This window comes from Megalops cyprinoides, chromosome 21 (genome assembly GCF_013368585.1).
Source record: "Megalops cyprinoides isolate fMegCyp1 chromosome 21, fMegCyp1.pri, whole genome shotgun sequence".
NCBI lineage: Eukaryota > Metazoa > Chordata > Actinopteri > Elopiformes > Megalopidae > Megalops > Megalops cyprinoides.
Window position 1 is genome coordinate 6,971,100 of NC_050603.1, and position 23,950 is coordinate 6,995,049.

At 41.3% G+C, this 23,950-nt stretch overlaps 2 protein-coding genes across 2 annotated transcripts; both read left to right on the forward strand.

The window, feature by feature from the left end:
• The first annotated feature begins 6,766 nt into the window (after nt 1-6,766).
• Nucleotides 6,767-13,046, forward strand: LOC118768750 (CD209 antigen-like protein C). Its single transcript, XM_036515645.1, has 6 exons — nt 6,767-7,060; nt 8,162-8,278; nt 8,573-8,764; nt 11,247-11,404; nt 11,998-12,113; nt 12,744-13,046. Exons 1-6 carry the CDS (start codon nt 6,934-6,936, stop codon nt 12,895-12,897), a joined length of 864 nt encoding a protein of 287 aa, XP_036371538.1. The 5' UTR covers nt 6,767-6,933; the 3' UTR covers nt 12,898-13,046.
• A 1,655-nt stretch (nt 13,047-14,701) lies between these two features.
• On the forward strand, nt 14,702-20,148 carry LOC118796226 (CD209 antigen-like protein C). Its single transcript, XM_036555021.1, has 6 exons — nt 14,702-14,883; nt 16,861-16,962; nt 18,210-18,482; nt 19,215-19,363; nt 19,454-19,560; nt 19,745-20,148. The coding sequence occupies exons 1-6, from the start codon at nt 14,766-14,768 to the stop codon at nt 19,890-19,892; spliced, it is 897 nt and encodes a 298-aa protein (XP_036410914.1). The 5' UTR covers nt 14,702-14,765; the 3' UTR covers nt 19,893-20,148.
• The last annotated feature ends 3,802 nt before the right edge of the window (nt 20,149-23,950 follow it).

Sequence of the window (23,950 nt, forward strand, 5' to 3'; positions counted from 1 at the left end):
TGCTATTTAATTGGAACTTGATTTAAACTTTAGGTTAAATTTAGGTTTTCTGAAATAATAATCAGTAAGGCTTTCTAAATAAACTCCAGGAAAAGTGTTAAATTGGACATGCCAAGCTTATCATTCTGTGGCCTTTGGAAGCAGATTTACAGATGTTTAGTACATCCATCCAAAACACTCACTTGGTTTTACTGTAGTTGGTTAACCAGGTGCAATTTAATGGGCCCACGTGGTGGTTCATTTCAATGGAAAAGAAACACAGAACAAAAATGTATATGCTCATGTGGTGCGCACATCATATTACCTGTATGTATATGGAGCACTGAGATGCAAGAGATAAAGTCTAATCAAAATTAAATAAACCTATTCTGAAGATGCTCTGGTTCATTTGCTGGCCCAAAAATTTAAAAAAAAGGAAGTAGAAGGATGTAAAAGGTGTAGCAGAAGAGATAAAGTTCTGCATATTTCTCCTTCCCCAATTAAAGACATTTTACAGATCAGTAAACACACTTCTGTCAAAATGATTGCCATTGATTTCATTTCTGTGCACAATGCTACAGATTACAAGAGATAGACCAGGCTGCTGGGCTCGTTAATTTGATTTGTTCTTCTAAGAGGAACACATGCAGCACAGTATAAAATAACCATCCTTCAGGAGCAACAGTTTTGAAACAGAGGCCCTCTTTAGGTGGGTCGTTTCAATGACTTGAGGAACGCTTTGGGATGGCAGAAATGGGAAGAGGCATACACACTTTCCTCAATTATCACTTCCGTAGAGTAGTGCTTATACGCGAGTTCTAATGGTGCACTGCAATCATACAGCAGTTTGTACCTGTGAGATTTCACAGTTTCTGTTTCTTTCTGTTCTGTTCAAATAAAAAACTATTTCAACAAAAACAGAGAGAGGAGAGAGAGGTGGAAACTAAGGGGGTTCGAAGACACGGATCCTCTCCCTCTCTCTCCCACAGGGAGTTACTTGGACTAAACTTGCTACCGTTTGCTGTGACCATATGCACATTAACCATATGCTTTAGCCCTGAGCATGCATTTAAATGGCTGTGACTTCACGTATCCAGCAAGTGGGGGTCTTACTCAAAACGTGCACTGTGCGTGTAGCTGCCTGAAAGCTCACCTTATCTCACGTATGCATTTTTCCTGGAACTGTGAGCAGGCTCCGATGTAATGGAGGTATCAGACATACAGAGACTGACAGGATGTGGGCGAGAGAGACACACGGAGAGACAGAGTGGGAGCGCAGAGAATTTTCAGACATGGAGGGAGGACATGGAGATAATGACTGACAGCTATGTGTGTGAAAAGACTGAGAAAAGACACAGTAGTCTTAGCAAATTAATTTTGTATAGTATTAACTCCAAGAGCAGATAGTCAAATTCTAATTATTTCTATATTAGCTATGAAGTTATTACGCCATTCGCTATGTCAACAGTTAGGTCTGGCTTGAATCCAAATATTCCATTAATATTTTATGAAGAACAAATGCACAAGTTACACTTGTGTCTAATTGAGTCAAAGAAGATGGCAAATGTTAATTGAATCCTGCCCTCAATATTTGATTTATTATCTAAGTTGTACAGAGACAGCCAGTGATACCTGATATGGGCAAACTGTTTTTATGTCTAGTCATTGGCTCTTTACTTAGCAAATGTGGATTTTCCTGTGACTCCTTTTGCACCATCATTGTTGTCTAGGCATTGTTATTTGTGTTGTATCATTTATATGAAAAGATGTAATGAAAAAAGATATCTCTGCTCTTGCCACATTTTTTAATAAACGGCTCTGTAAAGTGCTCCCTGATAAGGTGACAGAAAATAAAGGTTTAGATGACTTGGTAACAGGCAGTTTAATGCATATGCCTCAGTGCATCCGTACCGTCTTTTCCATGTCCCTAAGACCTGTGGTCAGCTTCACAGTGCCTGTCACTCCGCTACACTCAGTGGGTGTATATGACTCCGAGGCTGAGTCACTCACTAGTTTGACACTAACCTCATCTTCCCACCGTTACAGAGTGTGCAGGAGAGAAAGGACAAGGATTAACAGAAAACAACTGAAGAAATGCCAAGTAAAGACATTTAGAGTGTGTGAAGTCAAAGGCTAATAATGTCTCATTATGTTCATAGATTATAAGTTCTGTTAGTTGTGCTCAATGTGCATGTCATCAGTTCTCAATGAAACATTTTATTAGCTAAAGCATGGGTCGGCAGTGTAGCGTAGTGGTAAGGCGAAGGGCTCATAACCAAAAGGTTGCTGGTTTGATTCCCCACAGGAGTACTGCTCTTGTAACCTTGGGCAATGTACTTAACCCACAATTGCCTCAGTAAATATTCAGATGTGCAAATTGGTAACATGTAAAAATTAAGTTGCTCTGGATAAGGGCATCTACTAAATGACAATAATATAATGTAATGTATGAATCATTTCTGTAATTCTGAGGAGACTAATAAAGTTTCATCTGCATCTGATCGCTGTCTGACCTATAAGGAAGTATGGTCAGTAAAATCATTAAGTATACGCTGTTCAAAAATGAGATATTTAAGAAAAGAATAATAGTTTAGAATTTTTGGGAATCACTTCTCAACATTTAGAAAATGACTGAAACGTTTCACTCTTTTAATCAATATTTGCTCAATTTATTTGTAAATATTTTCTGCATATAGCACATGTGTGCTCACAGTCCATAATATAAAAATGTAACTAGTCAACTCACAGATCATATAGATATGAATCAAATTTGTCCAGGTGAGCTATAAATATATTCCTTTCTATGCTGAGCTATTTATAAGGACTCTTACCTTATAGCTGGTAGTGAATGCCTCCATTCTGCAATGAATTTTAAAACGCACATATTCAAATTCATTCACAGTATAAACTGTCAATCATTGCAGTGAGTGTAGTAACTCAATCTGCTATGTTGTAGCACTTTAAAACATTTTACTATGGATGTAAATCATGGCTGTGGATGAGATATTCAAAATTTATCCTTATTCTGGTTTGTAGGCAGCAGCACAGAGGCTGGTCCTGTCAGCTCCTGTTATTCTTAAAATACGATTTACATTTCCCCCCCACTTGCTTTAATCCGTTTAGTGGAATACAATTCTGTGTCTCAATATGATTAGATTCAGGCAAATCAAGTAAAATACAGCATAGCGTGTGAAATAAGGTAAACAGACTGGAAAAGGCTCTGGCTTTCTCAATAACTGTACATTGATTATTTCATCTTTTTTTCCTCATGAAAATGGGAATTTAATCATTTACATGTCCTGATGTTTCCTTCTGTATAGTTATGACTTTGGCATGCGATACATCGTATTGAATAAAGTAGATAAAACTATGAAAGAAACAATTTTGTCCCTGAGGTCATGAAAGTCATGTATATTTAAGGCTAATGATTATATTATCTTCAAGATCCTGAAACACCAAGGTGTAATCTGAGCATGAAAATGTAAAATAAGTTATCCTCCATTTCTTTTCCAATGGGAAATTAAAAAACACATATAAAGGCCTGTTCCTTTCTGCAAGAATGCTATATCTGCAAGATAATGGCTGGCCCCTGACTGCCAAGCCAAATGGGTTATTTGTAATTGTCGTTGTCTGCAATGAGGATATGAGCCTGCCAAAAGTGAGCTTGTCTTGTTTTTTGACAGCAGCAGTAACTGGAAACAATATAACAAGTTCTGCTTTCCCTCCTTTTTTTCTTCTTTGAAACCCTGGAGATCCAAACCAAGATACAGGCCCTGATTTTGCATCACTAAATATCACGTTGTCTCACTTTGATCTGTAAACCTCCTTGATATGGCCGACACCATTTTCTTATGCGTGGGGAGGATCTGTGTTTGAACTGTAAACATATTGCCAGCTCGGGTGAGCATTACCATGAATTGAAATGACTCATTTATGTCAAATAAAACCCAGTACTTATTAGTTAAATACAAATAACATACTTGAAAGAACGATCAAACAGTATAGCGATGTTGCACATTCAATTATGTTGATAAAGCATAAGGATAAGGAATAAAGACTAAGGAGCATATTAAATCAGACAACATGCTTCCTTCTAATGGTTTGCCTTTACTTTATCGTTCTCCCTCAGTGTCTACCTTATACATAGATATTCAGCATGAAGTCTAGTAGTGCATCAGCATGTAGCTAATATGGCAGCTTGGCCATGCTGGTTCAGATTCAATTCCCTTCCATTACACCCTTAAACATAGCAGCAGCGTGAGTCTGCTCAATTATAGTACTCTCTGTACTGCATAAATCTGTACTGTCCAAACATTTATAATGTAATTACATTCCATAAATAAAAATCCAGTGGTGTAGCCTGGCAACACTCTGCTTTCTCACAGCCCCCGGAATGGCTTTTTTTCTGTTTGATTAGAAAAGAAAATATTTTTACATTATTTTCACTCTACACCCCCTGTCATGTCTCCTGGTTACCGCTTAATCGGGCTCAACAGATTGAAGCTGATTGAAAGACAATCAGAAAACACATTAAAGTGGAATATGTTTGATGCTAGATAGATACAATAGATAAAATTGGGGCAGCATTAGTCAATCATATAGGTGGCTCCAGTTAAAAATGGATGACTCCTTCAGTTTCTTCCAGTCTGACCCTCTAAGCAGAGCTGATCTTACCCATCGTTGTTTGAGCCATCGCCTGCAACTGGGAAGAGCTGATTCAGAATCGCCTCCTTCCGTCAGAGATTGTCCGTTGAGAAAGAAATCATAGTCACGGGTCATAGGTGTGCTGTACTGTGAAGGGATTCACTTACTGAACTTATTCGAGGTCAGGAAAGACCTAGAGCCTTCTTTACATGACATCATATCACGTTACATTCATTTAGCAGACGCTCTTATCCACAGCATGTTCTAGTACAAGAAAACAGAGGCGTATCCATCCAAGTTAAACGAGCAACAGTGTCAGACCAGGCTAACAACACTCCCAGACCGGCGGGTGTGAGCACAGCACCATTCAAGCACCACCACAAGTTAACTTGTGATGATTTTAAACCAGACAGCCAGGAAAAAAAGGGAAGTCAAGCACACACACTACCTTATATTACACTGTCACTATATCTTCCTGATTATAGGGGAAAAATAAAAGGCCAGTGGTGGAGATCACTGAGGATGTTGCAGGTGCTGCTTCGCACACCTAGTCACCTGCATGGAGGGAAGGACACAATGCAGATTTTGGGAGAGCAGAATCAGCAGTGTAGCTCTTCCCCCTTTCAGTTAAAACATGGCAGCAGTCTCCTCCATCTCCTCCATCCTCACCACTTCCTCCTAAGGCTCCTGGTTCCGGCAATCTGACAAACATAGGATGTGAATCACGGGGCACTTCGCATCAATGTGGGGCAGTTTAAAGAGGAACCGTGGTGTCAGTGATGCTTGTTTAAATTGATTGAGGGACAATACCTCAGACTTTCCACAGTTCATTATACATTACACTACATCATTGTTCTTTAGCAGATGCTATTATCCAGAAGGACTTACATACAGTAGGTTACTATTTTATCCATTTATATAACTGGATATTTACTGAGGCAAATCTAGGTTAAGTACCTTGCCCAAGGTTACAGCAGCAGTGGCCTTGAAGGGAATCAAACCAGCAACCTTTTGGTTACAAGCCCTGCTCCTTACTTCTACACCACACTGCTGTCCAAGTGGCCAGGTACCAAGCCAAAGGTGTCAATATTGCGTTTCCAATGGAAGTACTTTCAGCAAGGAAGTTTCTGTATGTTCATGAATGTGTAACACAGGCAGTTCCTTCATGCAATGCCCGATAAGAATAATGCCTAAACTTGATTATCAATGGCCTCCAGGTATGTGCGTCTGTGTGCCAGGTGGATGCTGTCCAAGGTGCTGAAAGCCTCCCAGGAGACTCCCAAAGAGCCAAAATACCAGAGCACCCGCTCTCTGCTTTCACACCACCCCTTCCAGCATCAATCTTCCAGTAAAATCAGTTAATCTGCAGTAAAAATGGCTGTTTACACATTGGCACTGAGCTTTAAGGGTGAAAGTGAGTTGAAATGATGAGAATTATCCAAGATGATGGCACTGGTAGATACGAAACCTGCAAGCACTCCAAGCACTCCATCTCCGTGTCACTCATATGTACACTACTTATTTATTCTCTTTAAGTCAGAAGCACTTGCAGGAAGACTTGCAAAAATGTTTATCCATGATTCATGATACCTTCATAGCCAATAACTGGTGAATCTTTTCATATCAGTACATTTTTCGTTAAGCTTGGTAACTAAGGAGCTGCCTGAAATAAAATACGGTTGCTAGGTGGCAAGCTCAATTTTCAATCTTTTTCTGTAACTAACCAGTCTTTCCCGAATGTGTTTTTGGATCCCGTTAGCTTCCGTTCACACATAGCTATTGCAATTCTTACTGGCAGAAGTGTGTAACAGGAACTATTTCACACATCAGGTTTAAACTTTTAAAAGGACTGCTTTGAGGAATTCTTCCCTCAGGCATATCCACCCAACTCGAGCTGAAACCTCTCTTAAATTGGAGATCGTTCATCCGAATTGGAAAAGGCGCTTACATGGAGTCAGAATGGTGCTTATCGCCATCTAGTGGTAAAACAAACATACACACGAAACGAGTACGCCGCGATCACCCCAACACGCTGCACACACCCATGTTTGCACACATGGTGTACGTGTACACACATACACACACGCACGCGCGCAGACACACACACACACACAGTCACCAACACACACGCACACGCAATGTATTTTAGCCTCTGACCTATTGCTAGAGAATCTTTTTTGACTTCGCGTTCTACAGAGTCAAAGTTCACACAGTAAGCGCAGACCTTCTACTAGAGTTGTAACACAGCTGCTTAGAAGACCTAAGCGTCAACAACGGCGGTTACCCTCGGTCCATCACATAATAAGCGAGATGGCTATGTCGGCAGACATGGGGACATTGTCGAGTGACGGAATGTATTCCAAACTCATTAACAACGACACCGATACACTCTGTGAAGAGGTGGACTATAAACTTTCAACAAACACTCAACACACAGGTAAGTTTCAAATGACGTTGTATATAATCGTTTATATATTTATTCTGGAATGCCATTGTACTACTGCATAATTATGATTAAGTTACAGTGTTATATTACACAATAAAATTATTAATACTATGATAACACTATGATAATTAAACTACACAAAACTGATTTCTAGGCTGCCGTAGTGTTGCGTGTAGGTTTGTAACACAAATGCAAACTTATGATGCAGTATTTGGGGGTGTGCCAAACACCATCATCGTCATCGTCAAAAGGTATATTTCACAGGTGATATATGCCAGTAGGCTACAATAAACGTTGATCTAGAACGTTAACTTTGTAACGAGTACAATTTAGAAGAGAGTAACTACACCGCCGCTCCCTCTTTCACTAAAGAAGAAAAGCATGGTTGGGTCAGGCTTGTCGAAACGTGGTGTTGACCTTTTCTAAATGTGGGAAAGGTTGCTCAGCATTTGTGCAAACATGTTTTATATATCCAAAGTGCGGACTTCGCTTAGAGAGTAAATACGCCACTAGATGCGATGGTTTTGCGGCGTGTGGCCCTTTTCGGTTGTGCTGTATGTTGTAGTAGTCTTCAGGAAACCTTCTGATTCTCAGAACTTATTTTTACAGTTATTTTGCAAACACTGCCCGAGTCTTCGCTGCTTAAATTTACTGAATGAACTTTGAATTCTGGAGCATTAGCAAAAAATGAAACCGCATTGGGTGATGTCTTAAAGGCTCAGAGCGGATGATCTTGTTTTTCAAAAATTTCCCAAATAGTTTTGTGTATCGAAAAATAACTAGAAAAAAAAACAGGGGTTCTGGGTTTTAACATGTCTGGTACTGACTCTTTGCGTCTCCCATTGGTTACTTGTATAACATGAATGCTTGCTTGGATTGTTGATTCTTTAACTAGCAAAACTTAGTAGATTTAACAATTTAAGTAATTTTAACGAAGCTTGTGAGTTGGACCTAAACTGTGAAACAGGAGCCTTCAAGGAGTCACGCAGTGTGAGCTGCGATATCTTGTAAAACCTCAGCTCATTCCTTTGAGAGCGCGGTGTGCGCCCTGAGGCGGTTGCAGTAACGATGGGTTTCCTCTGTGCCCCGTAGTGTCCATGCCTTCAGCGGGAGCGGCGCCCACCTCTCGCCCTTTCAAGCTGGCCACAGCGTGTCTCGGGTTGCTCTGCGTGGTCTTCTTGATCGCCATCGCCGCAGTGTGCGCTCATTGTGAGTATGTTCCTCCGTCATGTTCCTGTACTGTGTGCCAGCCACAAGGGGGATGCGTGTTCCTTGGTGTTTGGATCATGTTCGTGCAAGTCTCATATTTGGGAGTGATTTTCGCCTATTGTATAACATCCTACCTCAGGGGAGCTCCCGCACTGAACGTGCAAAAGCGAGAACAGCTCCACCCTGCGTCGCAATCCCCCGGCGCATGTTTCTGCTGCTTGCGGGAATCAATTCTCTAATGATGTTCCACAATTTTTTTTTTGTAACGATGCCGTGTCCTCTGGACTGTCACAGATAAAGGTCTGTTGTTTGGCGTCAATGAGGATCACAGTGCGCTCTCACAGAACTACTCCTCCGCGCAAGGCCAGCTGGAGCGACTGACCTTTAACGTCTCTGCTCTGGCTGCCGCTATGAGCGAACTCCAGAGGGAGAAGGGTGACGTGGAAAAAGAGAGAGAGAAACTGCAGGCAAGGGTAAACGAGCTAGGTATGTGTCAGTAATAATAATGCTAATAAAGTCAAAAGAAGAGTAATATCATTAAGAATAATGTGCATATAATTAAAATTGCAGTCAATAACGGACAGTTAATATTATATGCACAGTACCAGTCAAAGGTTTGGACACGCTTTTCTCTCTTTGTTTTTACTATTTTCCACATTTAAGAATAACAATAAAGACATCAAAGCTATGAAATAACACAAATGGAATTATGCAGTGACCAAAAAGTGTTATGAACAAATCAAAACTATGTTATATTTTAGATTCTTTAAAACAGCTGAAAATCTTTTTAGAAATTCAACATTTGGAAAGAAATTCATACATAGGCACCAACTTCACCATTTATATTTGTTTAAGAAATTTCAAGCATTTAAGCAAATGTCTTTAGATCAAAATGTCTTTTGATGCATGTTTCCCATGATCTTAATCAGGTGTGTCCAAACATTTCACTGGCCCTGTAATATTCTATTTATTTTGGAGTTCAAAATGTTGCATATACTGTTTCAGGCAACCACAGCTGAGAAACCATAACGGAAATATCCGTACTTCAGATGAAGTGGATCATGCAAATGATTATTGTTTTGTTTTGTGTAAATCTATACTGCTGCCATTATAAACAGTATAGCTTTACACCTTGATTGCAAAAAGAAAACATTTTCAGAAGTCAAAGGAAGCACAGTTCCTGTGAATATTAAAAAAAGACCCACAATATCATCCCTTCACCATCTCTTGTTTTGTTTGGAGCCCTCAAACCCCCTGACTTTTGTAGAAGCTTGTAAGGAAGCCCAATACCTGTGTTTCCTTAACGTTTCGGCATAAAGGTTGCCCCACGTAAGCAGATAAGTTGCTCAACAGGTCACATGATACAGGGGCAGGCAGACAGTGACCAAGTGTGCTCTTGACTGTGGCAGGGTCATTTGTGGCCATACTGCGGGGCAATAATCTCCACAATAAATCAACAAAATAACAAGACAAAAAAAAAAATAGATAAAACAGCAATACAATAAATAGACAAAATATCAAGAAATTAAAGACATTAAATGGAAAATCAGGGGTCTTAGAGCAGCCTCTGTGAAGGTGTATTAATTTTTGGTGTAAATGGTGTTCTCTGATTTACTGGGAACCAGTAATTAGGTTGTGCTCTACCGTTCTGCAGATCCCAGGATCTTGGGTGTGTGTCTCTTGTGTCTGTCACTGGTCAGAGGAGTGGAAGTCACAGAATGAGAAAAACACCCCTCCCAACCTCCCTTTAACTGAAAGAGAATCGGATTCAGTGTGGTTTGGTGTGGTGACTACTGCCGGAGTTTGGACCACTTTGACCGGGTTTGAGAAATAGGGAATAAAAACCAGATGTGCTATGAGAACAACATTTTTCCTGCCCCCCACCCCAACGCACACACCCACCCACACATGCATAGAGGCATAGAGGAATCTGTTCCCTAAGGGTGAGATCAGAGCCATAAAAGTGAGCGAGGCTAAACTACGCGTTTAAAGACTCAGAGAATGACAATCCATCCAAAGTCCTGGCACATACTTTGAAGTGCAAAAGGTCACCTGCCATCCTGTTGAGCAGATTTTTTTTTTTTTTTCAGCTAGCTACTGCCCCCCTCAAACCTAGCACACACAGTAAGTGTTTCAAAAATTACTGGAAAGTGAAGTGCGAGTCAACCTAAACCCTCAAGAAAGGGGAAGATGAGACCAGAGAGCTGAAGTTTTGAAATTCGGAAATCGTATTGTGCATCACCACCATAAGAACGGGCAGGAGCTACACAGTGCTGCCCACCGATCTCTGGTGCTGCTCTACAAGGTTTTAACAACTTATAGGGAACTAACCCCTTACAACTCTGTGACGCACAAAATTCATTGATGGTGATTTTCCCTTTTTTTGTAGCGGCATGCTTTTCCTGCAGCTTGGTAATTTCTTTACCTTTCATGTATATTTCCAGCATAGCACTCCTTCTTTTACGTTTTATTTTTCTTATTCCTCAGCTTTCTCACTTTTTTTTTTTTTTTTTGCTTCAGCCCTATAGGAAATACTAACATGTTTGCTGACAGCAAGCTGTTTTCTTGCCTTTGGCAGGGAGGTGTTGAGGGGAGTACACTGGTGGGCCCCATACATTATGATTGAATGGTCATTTTTCACAGGGACCTGGCCACTCACAAACCCTGGCCTGGAACAGTAATCCATTCATAAGGCACATGGACAAATCATAATTAATCGCAGGACCTAAGACATCACACAATAAAAGGGGATAAGCCGAGGTACAGTTTCAGCATGTACGTATACCTAGTTTCTCCAACAACCATAGAAGAGATGTGGCAAACTCGAAACGGCATTGAAAAATGTGAATTAGGCCCTAAAGTCACAGTGAGAGGACTGGCCTTAAGGAGCAAACACAGTAACTACACTGCTCAGCTGCCCCCATCACAGAGATATGACTCCTGTATCTCCCTTTGTGTCTCTGGACAGAGGCACAGGCGAAACCCAAGACATGCAAACCGGACTGGATCTCATTCAACACCAGCTGCTACTACATCTCCACAAACAGCATGTCCTGGAAGGACAGTCAGGACTTCTGCGTGGAGAAGGGGGGCCACCTGGCCATCATACTCACACCTGAAGAACAGGTGAGAAGGGCGCGCGACATAGGCAAGTTGTATCAGCCGTAATGGCTAGAGCTCAGCTGCTGGTACGTGATGTACATTGTCGATGCGCCTTTCATGTGGACACTCCTAAGCCTTACAGCAGTGCTTTAATGCTATTTCAGTGAAGCAGGTTTGCAAATAAGAGAGAGAATTTGAGAGCGCACAAGAGCAATAACGGGGGGAGAACGTAGCATTCTGCATCTGGGCTTCCGTGTTTATGATAATACTGTAGATCCAAAGACAATGTACACTTAAGGGAAGTTAATGGAAGTTGGAAGGCCCCTGTAAAATCAGAAAGGAGTGGAATTGGCAATGACGGGAGAGTGAGACCTCGTGGACCTCACGAGGGGTGGAGCTACCACATGCTGTCAATCACTGGTACCAACCAATCCAAAGACTTTGCATTCCACAGCACAACACAGTGATTGGTTAAGTCTTTCATAGATAGCACATGATAGCTCCACCCTTTCTGGGATCCATCAAGCCTCACTCTGCAATCACTAGGATACGACGTGTCCGGGAGTGAGATGTTGAACTGCTTTGTTTATCATTTATGCCCTGTGATTGTGTTGAAGAGCTTTCTGTGGAAGCAGCTGGTCAGGGGTCACTGGAATGCATACTGGATTGGGATCAGTGATGAGACGGCAGAAGGGGACTGGTATTGGGTCGATGGAACCAAGCTTGTTGGAGGGTAAGCGCTATCTCTGCCTCCTAAAATGTCAATGAAAATGAGTCCTCTGTTAATGTCAGTGGTGGTCTGTGAAAGTGGGATAGTGGAGAAATGTGACGTAGTGGTAAGGAGCAGGGGTAGTAAACCAGCGGTTGGCAGTTCAGATACAAGGCAGATCACCGCTGTTGTATCCCTTAGCAAACTGATCCGGTAAATATTCAGCTGAAATATAGGGCATATACGTTGCTTTATAAAAGGGTGCCTGCTAAGCACACATTGAAGTGTGTTGTGCTGCTGTGAAGGACTAAATATAGAAAAGTGTAAACATGACTGTCTATTAAAATACACTAACCTTGGTCTGAGGGTTTACACATTACATTACAGTCATTTAGCAAACACTCTTATCCAGAGCAACTTACATAAGTTACAGTTTTATCAATTTATACAGCTGGACATGTACTGAGGCAACTGTAGGTTAAGTATCTCACCCAAGGTTACAACAGCAGTGCCCCAGCAGGGAACTGAACCAGCATGCTCTCGGTTACAAGCCCTGCTCCTCACCACTATGCCACCCTGCTGCACACACTACAGCACAGCATTGGTTGTCTGGTAACATGACTCTACACCCCCCCAAACCCCCCCCACTTGCAGTTTTTGGATGGAAGGAGAACCCAACAATCACATCGACGAGGACTGCGGCTACATGGTAAAGACTCGCAATCCGAGCATACCTGCTCTGGGAAGCTGGTACGATGCTCCCTGCAGCATGTACTGGCCCTTCATCTGTGAGGCTGCCAACAACTAGAGCGCACGCCGTCGACCTCGCAGACCACAAGACAAAAGGACTACAGTGGGTTTTGTAGCCGTAATGGAGCCTGGACCATAGCAGTTACAGCACCAGTCAAAAGTTTAGACACACTTTTCTGTACTATTTTTCCACATTTTTGAATAACAGTAAAGACATCAAAGCTATGAAATAACACAAATGGAATTATGCAGTGACTGAAAAAAGTGTATAAACAAATCAAAACTATTTTATATTTTAGATTCTTCAAAATAGCCAAAAATATTTTTAAGAAAGTAAATTTTTTTTGGAAAGAAATTCATACATAGGCATCAACCGCACTATTTATATTAATCTAAGAAGCAAATTTCAAGCGTTTAAGCATAGGTCTTGAGATCAAAAAGTCTTTGAATGAATGTTTGCCATTATTATTTCCCAGGTGTGTCCGAACTTTTGACTGGTACTGTATGTTCCATGAAACATAGTCATGGAATTTATAGGTGCATCTTCTGGGGAATTCAAATGCATATCTGGGAAGGTAATTTCACTCCAGTTAGTTTGGGCATAGAGGGAATAGCATTACACTGTCAATTACCAGTAATAGCTATAAGTGCTTTTTGTTTTTTACCAACATTTTTTAGTGATGATGCAAATGAGCTGGACTCTGTTTTGACTGTCAATCAATAAAACTATGCCAAAGGAATGAAATTTACGTGGAGTGCTTCCTGGGATGTGAAACAGTTGCAGAGTGTCTGGTGAAAAGTTTCACCCCAGCTGTGTCGCCTGGATTATTTAGGATCATTGCAGCATAATCCCATCGAGCGTGCAGCAGACTGCATTCTCCTGTTTCCTCGTGCAACTCTGCGGCAATCTCTGGACTGATGTGCAGAAGCAGGTCTTCCAAAAAAGAACGAATGCAGGGAGGTTCTGCATGCTCATCTTTGACTTCCAATTACACTCACTTTCAGTGTTTTTTTTTTTTCCCAACATTGCTCACCTTACTGATACTGTAATGGCCAATGATATGTAAGAGTTATGGTAAACTAGGTAGAATTCATTTAAGGATGGAGTCAGGGATGATGCAAAAATGACATTTCCTTCACAGAAGGATCCAAACTCTGATACACCAAAGGTGAGCAATACCAAATAAGAATATTTTAAAAAAATGAAGTGATGCGAATCAGGGCAAAAAAAAAAAGCCTCTGTTGTCATCATAACAGAGGCTGGGGAAAAAAAGCAGTAACAGATGCAAGATATTTTGCGTACAAGAAGAACAAAAAGGACCAAGCAATGACCCCTGAAGAACTCAATCTGTATTATTGATTTTAAAATTGATAATAAGTCACTTCACAGTCATCTTTGTCCGTCGTCACTCACAATGCATGAGGCGGTTTAAAATACTTGAAAGAAATTCAACATATTAATAAAAGAAATAAGACGTTACTACATTTGACAAAATTGAATCACAGTCGCACAGACTACAGTGGCAACAGAAAACATCACAGGTCATCAACAAACTTGAGCACCAGAAATGCAGAGGGGAAGGGGAAGCTTCAAGGCACGAACTGTGCAGATCAATGTAGGCATGAACAGAAAAATAATTAATGGAGTTTGCAAATTTTACATTAGCGTGCTGAAACTATCCGTGTCAAATTTTTCATCACAAAATCTAGTTCTTATTGCATTAATGTGGAAACGACCATCCACCCAAACACAAACATTTCTCTTCCAGTCACGAGCTCATCACTTGCGAAAGAGAAGGTTCCCGTTTGGTTCCACAATACAGACGTAAAGTAGAAAGGCATCATAACAGACAGTATTAAGGCCAAGTAAGGACGGACAGCAAGAACACTAACTGGCAGCTGACAGAGGCAGCTTAGACCGTAGAGATGGTATCGACTGATAAGGAATATGAGAATATCTACTCTGGGCTGGTCTCTCCGGACAATGATGTGTATAACACATTGCAGCAGGCAACAAATACTACCCAAAGGGCTCAGAAAAAAGGTAAGAACATACCCATGCTTGTGTGTACTGTGCCGTTATGATTCATCCAGCTTTCATCATGGAGAATTTAACATTCATAAAACGTATCATATCTATCATAGTAGCATAAAGAAGAACACCCGGCTGTGCCCAACTGTGACAATGGGGACATTGTGTTGTAGGACATTTTGATTGAGATTTTAAACCAAGAGAATTACGGTAATTAGGAGGTGTGGTTATCAGATGAATATGGGAGAATACAAGGTCAACATTTCAGGGCTGTACATCAAATTCATCGATTGTAAATATTTTGTAAGTGACTAAATCTGGCCACTGTATTGTATTCCACAGTCAAACCATGTGACCTATGAGTATGTGTGGATTCTGGTTTCTCCAAGAGGCCTTCCCACTTGAAAGAACTGGCCAGCAGAATGCACATGTTCATGTATCATCCCACTAAACCTTGCAAATTGAGTTTGTTAAGTTTGCAGTTGTTTATCTTAATGTGGAGGCCAATTTGTGATTCTGCCTTTTTGTGTAGGTTTCAAATTTTTGGACCAATCAGAAATGTTGAAATTTGCCTGTGGTGCTGGTAACACAAACTCATGTTCTCTGCTCCTAGCAGTCCAAGAAGTCACTTTAATATTACTTGTCAGAAATGTTCTGAAATCCTTCCCGAACATTCACAGACTCAAATGAGTCCCTGTAATACTCCCACAGACCTCTAGAGATCCGGAAAACTTAAACTGAACCCCTACAAACACATTTCTTGTTAAATGTCAGAGGTTAAAATTACACCTTCAGTGCAAAAATCATCATGAACTATGAAACATGAAAAAGTGTGAAAGACATGTTCTAGTAACTATGCTCATTGAGGTACAAGTTCCCCAAATACTTATTTTAGATTGTGAAATAGTACATATTTCGTCAAGTCTTTGCTGCTGTGAGTAGACACTGCAAAGGGAAAATACTTTTTGCAACATTCACCTCTTGAGAAACACATGCACTTTCAGTCACTTGTTATTTGTCATAATCAGAGTACCGGTTCAGAGATTTGCATTTCCAGGTGGGGAGAAGCTGGCCAACACCTCTCACATAAATGAGAAGAAAAGAGCAATGGTTAAAAAAAAATCATTCATTCATTCATTCATTCATTCATTCATTTTAAAAGCAAAGAAACCAGCCTAAACAAACAGCCAGACAGCAGGAACAAAACAAGCTTCTCCCTTGCTCCACCCACACATCTGTACTTAATAAGCCTTCAATTAGGCAGGTGTGGCTTGTTAACCAATAGGCTGGCTTCAAGCACACAGGCAATTACACAATTACCAATTAACAGGTTTTGATGAAATTGATGACATAAGATCTCCTATTGGTAAATTTGAAATGTATAGATGACAAAGGGCCCTCGAACATTTAACAAATGATTAACAAACAATTAACATTAACATTAACATTCTAGGGGGAGGTGAAGGCTCTCGTTCACATCAGGCCATTTTTTAAAAAATATAATCCTTTTAGTTTATTTGAAAGAAGTGGCTATACCTGATTCTTGTAATACTTCAGAATATCCTATTCGATAACATACCACAGGGACCAAAAGTAAGTTACGGAGTATGCGTGTTCACATATGGGTCTGCCTATTGAAACATACATCATAAAAACACTCACCTGAGTGATAACAAGAGACAGAACCAACTCTCTCCCATTCCTTCCTCCTTATGACAGGAAATGACATCAATACACATAACGTTTGTTATTATATTGTCCATCATTAACATGAGCATTATTAATACATACATATACAAATACATATTAGGGTGGTAATGTAGCATAGTGGTTAAGAAACAGGACTTCTCACCAAAAGCGTAGTGGTTAAGAAACTGGACTTCTCACCAAAAGGTTGCTGGTTTGATTCCCCACTAAATGCCAATAATGTATTAGAAATCTTTTGTCTCGTGTGTTTATTACTCTAATGCCAAGCACCTGTGTGGACAGGTAGACCCAGGCATTGTTGCACACCGTGCAGACTGACTTCAGTGTGTCTGGGATTGCTGTCTGTGTTCTTACTGGCCGCCATCGTGAGCCTGTGTCTCTACTGTGAGTATAACGCACAGCATGTGTGTGCTTGGGGGGGGGGGGGGGGGGGAGGACGGACACATACACAGAATGTGAAATATGTATCTGCACGTTACACACTTTCAAAGACTTTTCTAGGTCTGGTATATTACAAATATATTGTATGCAGTTACATCCTAATCTCCCTACTGTTTATGATCTCTAGGAGGACGGTAAACACATTCAGAGCATACTTCAAAGATATATTCCAGCATTTCTAAACTCAGGCTGTATTACGCACCCTGTGTGCCTGATTTGGCAGAACCTCTTACAGGTGAATCAGACACTTTCTATGATGCAGCCATGAGGAACAGCTAGTGTGAAAAACTGTCACCTCCACCTTAGCGTAATAACACCAAAAAACTTAGTTTCGTGTTGCACTACTTTCCCAAGGTAGGTTACTTTAGCTACCTACCCGACTAGGCCAACAGGACACACACCAACCGATTCTGCTGCTATGAGCTAAAGTCTGATTCTCTTTATAAGAACATTAAGTTGAAACATTACTTTCTTGGCCTGGCTTTTTGCTTTCATCTTCCTCTGAGAAATCCCTGAGTCTTTTCCCACTACCAAACATTATTCACTCTTTCATGGAAATTGGGCGTGGAATCTACTTTGGTCGCAGCATTATCAGATTCCACAAGCAGCCATGTGGAGAGAATATTCAAATAAAAATTCATACATTTCAGTCAGAGAGAGAAAAGGCAGAAAGCAAAGAGAAGCCAGAGAGGAGAAAGAGAACTACAGAGTGGTAGTTAAGCCCTTAAAAGTCAGGCCTCAAAAATTAGAATGAAGGGAAGCTAACTCAACATAATAAGGTATAAACAAAATATAAAACAGTATAAAAATACAAAATATATTTATTTTTTAGAAAATATAAAGGAAAGGGATCTTAGGGAATCGGCAGACCACAAGCCAGAGGATTTCCTGTTATCCTGAAATAAACCCCAACCTAGTCTTTCCGAGCCAAAAAAAAAAAAAAAAATAAGCGCCAAGTCGGTGATGAAGAACGCGGCGTGATGAGTATCCCATTAGCTGAATCAGCCAAGCGAAGGAGGAGAGAGCTCAGCTGGAGAACACCTGCTGCATTTAGCCTGTCCTCAAAACACAGGAGAACAACGCCAGAGCAAAGCTGCAATGTACGCAAAACTGCAGTGTGTCACAGGGTAAGTTTGAGTAAGACCAAGCAGACCCCCTTTTACTTATTCATACCTCTCCTGTTGGAACAGATAATGGAGTGCTTCCGCATAAATGTGGGGCAGCGAATAGCTCAATGATACTATCAGAGCTGGAGAGGCTTAAAGCCAACAACAGAAACCTGACGGAGCTGGGGGTGCAGCTGAGGAGAGAGAAGGATGTGGTGGAGGGGGACAGGAATACGCTTCGGAGGCAACTCACCAGCGCAAAGAAGGAGACGGAGAACGTGAAAAAAGAGAATAGTCAACTTCGCTCCCAGGTTCATGAGAAGCAGAAATCCATCGATGATCTCACCGCCAAACTGGGTGAGCTCTCTGGCCTTCGGGACTATCTTCAAGGATTGATTTAAAAAAAAAAAAAAAAAAAAAAAACACATAACAGACCACAAAAATGTCGAGAAACATTTTTAATCTGTGTTGATGAGAGATGAAGTCTAAAATAAGAGGCTATGGGTAATTTTCCAATGATCCGTTGGAAGCCACCTCTCATCAGCACTGCATTGAACAGTGATGGGCAATGTTGCTGTGATACATTAACATAACACGTGCATTGTAGTATGATGTAGGTATATCACTGTTAAGTGTAATTGCTAGACACTCTATGTTTTCAAATACAGTTTCTGTTTTATGCTCATATTTCATTGCCATTTTTTATCTTGAGGTTCATTTACCATGTTACTGGCTGTATCTATGTCTCTGTTGTTGTTGTTACTTTTGTGATACACATGCATAGTACCTTGCCATGATGGCGTTGTAAGTCACTGTGGATAAGCACTTGAGTCAAATACACAAATAATACCAATTACATTTTATGGATGAGCTGGACACAGGATAAGAAGGTCTGTTAAATGACAAAAATGACTATAATAACCACATAATTCCCACCCGTGTGATATTTTGCAGAAAATTTAGCCCACGGAATTCCCTGAAGTGCCTAGAAAATACCGACCCATTTCTCCAGTCCTGGAGCTAGGATAACTCGTCGCTAGGTCGTGTCTGCGCTACTGACAGCGGTTGTTCACGTTTGTTGCCCTGTAGCGAACATTAAACACTGCCCCGGGGACTTTCTGCCATTCAAGTCCAGTTGCTACTACTTTTCCCGTGCGAAGAAGAGCTGGACCGACAGTCGGAAGGACTGCAAGGCAAGGAGAGCTGACTTGGTCAAAATAGAGAGCCAGGGGGAACAGGTGAGGATGCCATGACCCGAGGCTGTGGCCAAAAGCACTTGCCACACCTTATATTAATGGGCACATCCATTTTTTTTGTCACACTCCCAGGAATTCCTTCACTATCACTGTAAAAGTGAATACTACTGGATCGGACTGACTGATTCAGCCATAGAGGGGACCTGGATGTGGGTAGATGACTCTCGACTCAGTGTGGGGTGAGGGCAATGATTTGTTTCTCGGTACAAGAACAGGAGTCATACACATTGAGAGACAAAGCTTGAGAGACAGGCTCTACAACCGACTAGCACATGATGCCAACTCTGGGCTGCTGGGGCATGAGGTTATTGCCACTCCTCAGAAGAGCTTTATCTAAATTTGTGATTTCCTGACAAATTTCAGGTATTGGGAGGACGGGGAGCCCAACAACTGGGAGAACAGGAACGAGGACTGTGTCCATGGTTTCAAGAAAGAGGATCCACTGAAAAGCTGGAACGATGCTGCATGCCATGAACACTGGTTCTACATCTGTGAAACCAAACCTCAATAACGTGACTGTGTTGGGTGGGTCCCACACAGTGCTGGTGCAAGTGTATACACACACACACACACACACACACCACACACAACCTCCGTACCTCACAGATTAAGATTGCCTTTGGCCACACCGCGACTTGTTTTTTGTGTATTTAAATTGCATTTATGTCTCTGTGTATCCACATGGGGTACCGGAGAGCTACAGGGAGGGCAAGGGCAGCTGCCTGTCAGCATCAGCAGATGCACCTCTTCAGCTGAATTGTACCAGAGCACCCACTGTGGTCAGCTAGCCTCTACATTAGCACTGCTAGCCAACAATTGTTGACCATTTTCCTACTGTCTAGTGTGCAACTCTGTACTTGTGTAGCCTTTGCAGATAATGAAAGTAAATGCGTGTTTTTTTTTCCAAATGTGTTATGGTTATTTTTAATCTGGATATGAACATAGTAGGAATTTAGATATTGACGGAGTGAGTGCTTAAAAATGATCAGTCCAACATGTTGTTTCATACACACTGAAGCCCTCACCAAACACAGTTTTACAAGCTTATTCATGAACATAACCCTTGTGGCTGATGTAGGCAGTATGTGGACAGCGTGCACTGTTTACTAAACATTATCTCTGAAACGTTTGTACCAAAAAGTCCCATAATGCACTGTGAAAACCATATATTGTAGGAAAACAGTGGCCAATTCCAGTAAGCAAAGTAGTTAAAGGTAGCTTGCTACACAGTTTTTCTTTACACAAATGATGCTGTGACCCATATACTAACAGAGTAAAAATCAGTTCCAGTTAAAGTGTTATTCTCAGAGAGGTTTGCTCGATGGATATTCAAAGTGCCAACAGATATGATTGATGGCGCTACAATGCATTCCACAGCAAACCTTTATCCTCATAGTTTACGCCCCACATATGTGCATACCACAGTTAAATTCCTGAATTAGGACCTTACAGCACAGTGAGCGATTCATGTCCAGTGCCCGGTCTCCCACTCTGATTGGACAGACCCAGTGTGCCTGGCTCCGCCCACTCTGAGGGGGCTTGCTCAGTGGACACGCACAGACGGGGCATCACACCGAGTCACGCCGGCAGACCCAAGCGTGAGGGCGCTAACCGCCACGCTGGCCAAGCCCGGCAGTGTCGTATAGCGTTATACCCATTCTCACCCTCTCCCCCTTTCTGCGCTTACCGATTGCGGTCAGTGACGTAGCGCGAGGGCGAGAAAACTGAAGAGAGCACAGCCAGCAGAACAGAGAAAAAGAGGCAAAGCCATCGATGATGACGATGGATTTCCCAATGAAGTGAGAGGCATGTGGGCAGAGGCGGTGCAACAGCTGGAGGGAGGAATGCTCAGCAGGGAGCGGACATGAATCATCGAAAATGTGGTAGCGAAAAATGACCCTCTCGTTTACCCACTCATTTTCTCTGGGGCATGTGAAACATCCAGCTGCATCCCCATTCTTTTGATAAGGTGTGTGTGTGTGTGTGTGTGTGTGTGTGTGTGGTATGGTTTAATATTTTAATATTTTTTCCAGCCAAACAATGACAAGACTTTTTATAAATTGGTCTGTTTTATTTGCACTTACTTTGTTACACAAGTAGGAAGGACTGGTAGGAACAGTAGGGCTTGATCTCAAAGTTAGTATTTGCTGATATCGCCCCTGTCAGATCCTCTAATGAAGGAAAGCTATGAGTGATGTTTGGATCAATCAAACAAAACACCTTCACACTACCACTGCCCCCTAGAGGAGACTCGTTTTAGTAACAACTTTTTCTAGCACCAGCTCTCCATGGACCAACCATGCACCAAAGACAGATGTTCTATATGGGAAAATGAAAACAATTCCCAGCATGCATCAAGACTATCGACCAGACTTTCCCCCATGAGAGCCACGGTACCCATATCTCCAGACTGCCATTCTGGTTAAGGAAGTGACATTTTTTATGCAATACAATGCAATAATTTTATACAATTATTCATATGTTCAGAACAGATCATTAGCTGAGGGTCAAAATTACAATTTGATTACAACTGATTTTGATAATGCTAATTTTGAAAATATGTTTAAATGTTTTACAACTGAATATTCATACATTTACTTTAGGGAAGACAAAATAAAGTTTAAGTCCAGAGTGGTATCTGTAATAGAATTGGCTATTGTGAATCGGCCATTTGGTTTATTTCATTAAACATCATATCCTTATAAGGAGTTGTCTTGCAATAACCAGATATAACCTATAGTCAGATTCTGGTTACATCACAATTTCCGGCATAACTATAAAAATAAACAAAGAACCTGGATTTTCACTACACTAGAATTAGCCCATAACAAGACCAGCTTTGATCCACACATTTCTCACTGATTTAAGTTACACATCTGTGGTTGATCCTATTTAAGGACCATAATACTGGAGAGATGGAACTGAAAGAGAAATGAAAACTAGAAGAAAATGAAATATAAGAGGATTATATGCAGTTCTGGATCGTACTGTGGATATGGAGGAAATGATTGTTTTCAGAGGTAGAATGCATCTCTTACATCACCTTCTCTTTAACATATTCTGGTGAAAAAGCACACACACACGCACGCACGTGTGTGCGCGCGCAGACACACACACACACACACACACACACACACCCACACACTCTATAGTAGTTTTGTGTACAGTACCATAAAGTGTTCCTACCTCTCTATCCACCTCTACAGGACGTGTACCACCAAAATGTCAACAATTACAGGCAATAACTGCGTGTGTCTCTCTCCCTCATTCACTCAATCATGACAATTATGCATTGTCTCCCTCATTCATTCAATCAGAGACAACGCAGAGGAAAAAGAACTTATAAAACACAGAACAAACAAGAAAAGAACACTTATGGAGATTACTGAGTAACCTGCAGGATTTTACTGAAATGTTTTAAATTGACTTTGCTCTTGATTAGGATTGGACAAATAATGAGAGTGAATTACAACAGATAATAGGCAAGTTTAACAGTGTCTCTCATCCTTGTGGAGCAGGAGTATCAAACTAAATGCCTGGGAGGCTGGGTATGTGCTGACTTTTGCCCCAGCCTCCAATGTTCTTTCTTGTCTAATTTTTTTTTTTAAGTTTATTTTGAAAGTATTTGTAAATCATGTCCCACATCTTAAGATTATACCCACGTCTGACTCATTTTCTGACAACATTTTACTGCAGTGTATTGTGTACTGCAGCACGGACACAATTATGCAAGAGTGATGATGACCTCATTGTTCCAATTAACGCAAGGAGGATGTGCTGGAACCAAAACCCAGCGTAAACATTTTCTTGACAAACTGAGTCACACACCCGTGTAGCTGATCATATGTTGTTAGAAGGCACATGCTGGGTCTCAGTCATCTCCTAGAGAAACAGAACAGAAACCACAGCAGGCCGGTGACACTTTACAAATTGGATTCATCCAATGTTCAGCTTCCTCTTTTGGTGATGTTCTTCTCCCTCACCTCTTCTCTTTTCTTTAAATCTATCTTGTTAACTTCCTCCCTGCTGAGCTCAGCACTTTTCCAACTTTCCGATATCATATATCCATCTTTCTTGGCTTACCCACTTCCCTGCAGGAACAGACAGAAGAGATGAGATGCTAGGCTGTCCTTGTCACCTGTTACACAGGGGGTGGCCTAGAGTGTGGCTGATGCTGACCTCCCGGCCTGTTAACACAGAGCGGGAGAAGAAACCAAGGAAAACGCCACCAAAACAGGAATTAATTTTTTTTTTTTTTTTTTTTTGCAAAACACCGACACAGTACATGCCGCCCACACCCCACAGGTGTTTTTCAACGGGTTTAAAGAGGGGGGGGGAAAAAAATCACATTCCATTAAAGTCACTGACATCTTGCACACTGCCTGCTACAGCTCCTCTCTGCCTTTTGACCTAGAATGATTTGATTTATATTGCATTGCTTGGTGGTTTATACCCTGCTATTAGCATTTCCACAGGCCTGCCCCCGCCACACATGTTCTGTATTGGGAACGGACTGTGAGTGGGCTCTCATAAGCGGGCTTTCGTGTGGGGCACGGGGAGAAAACAATG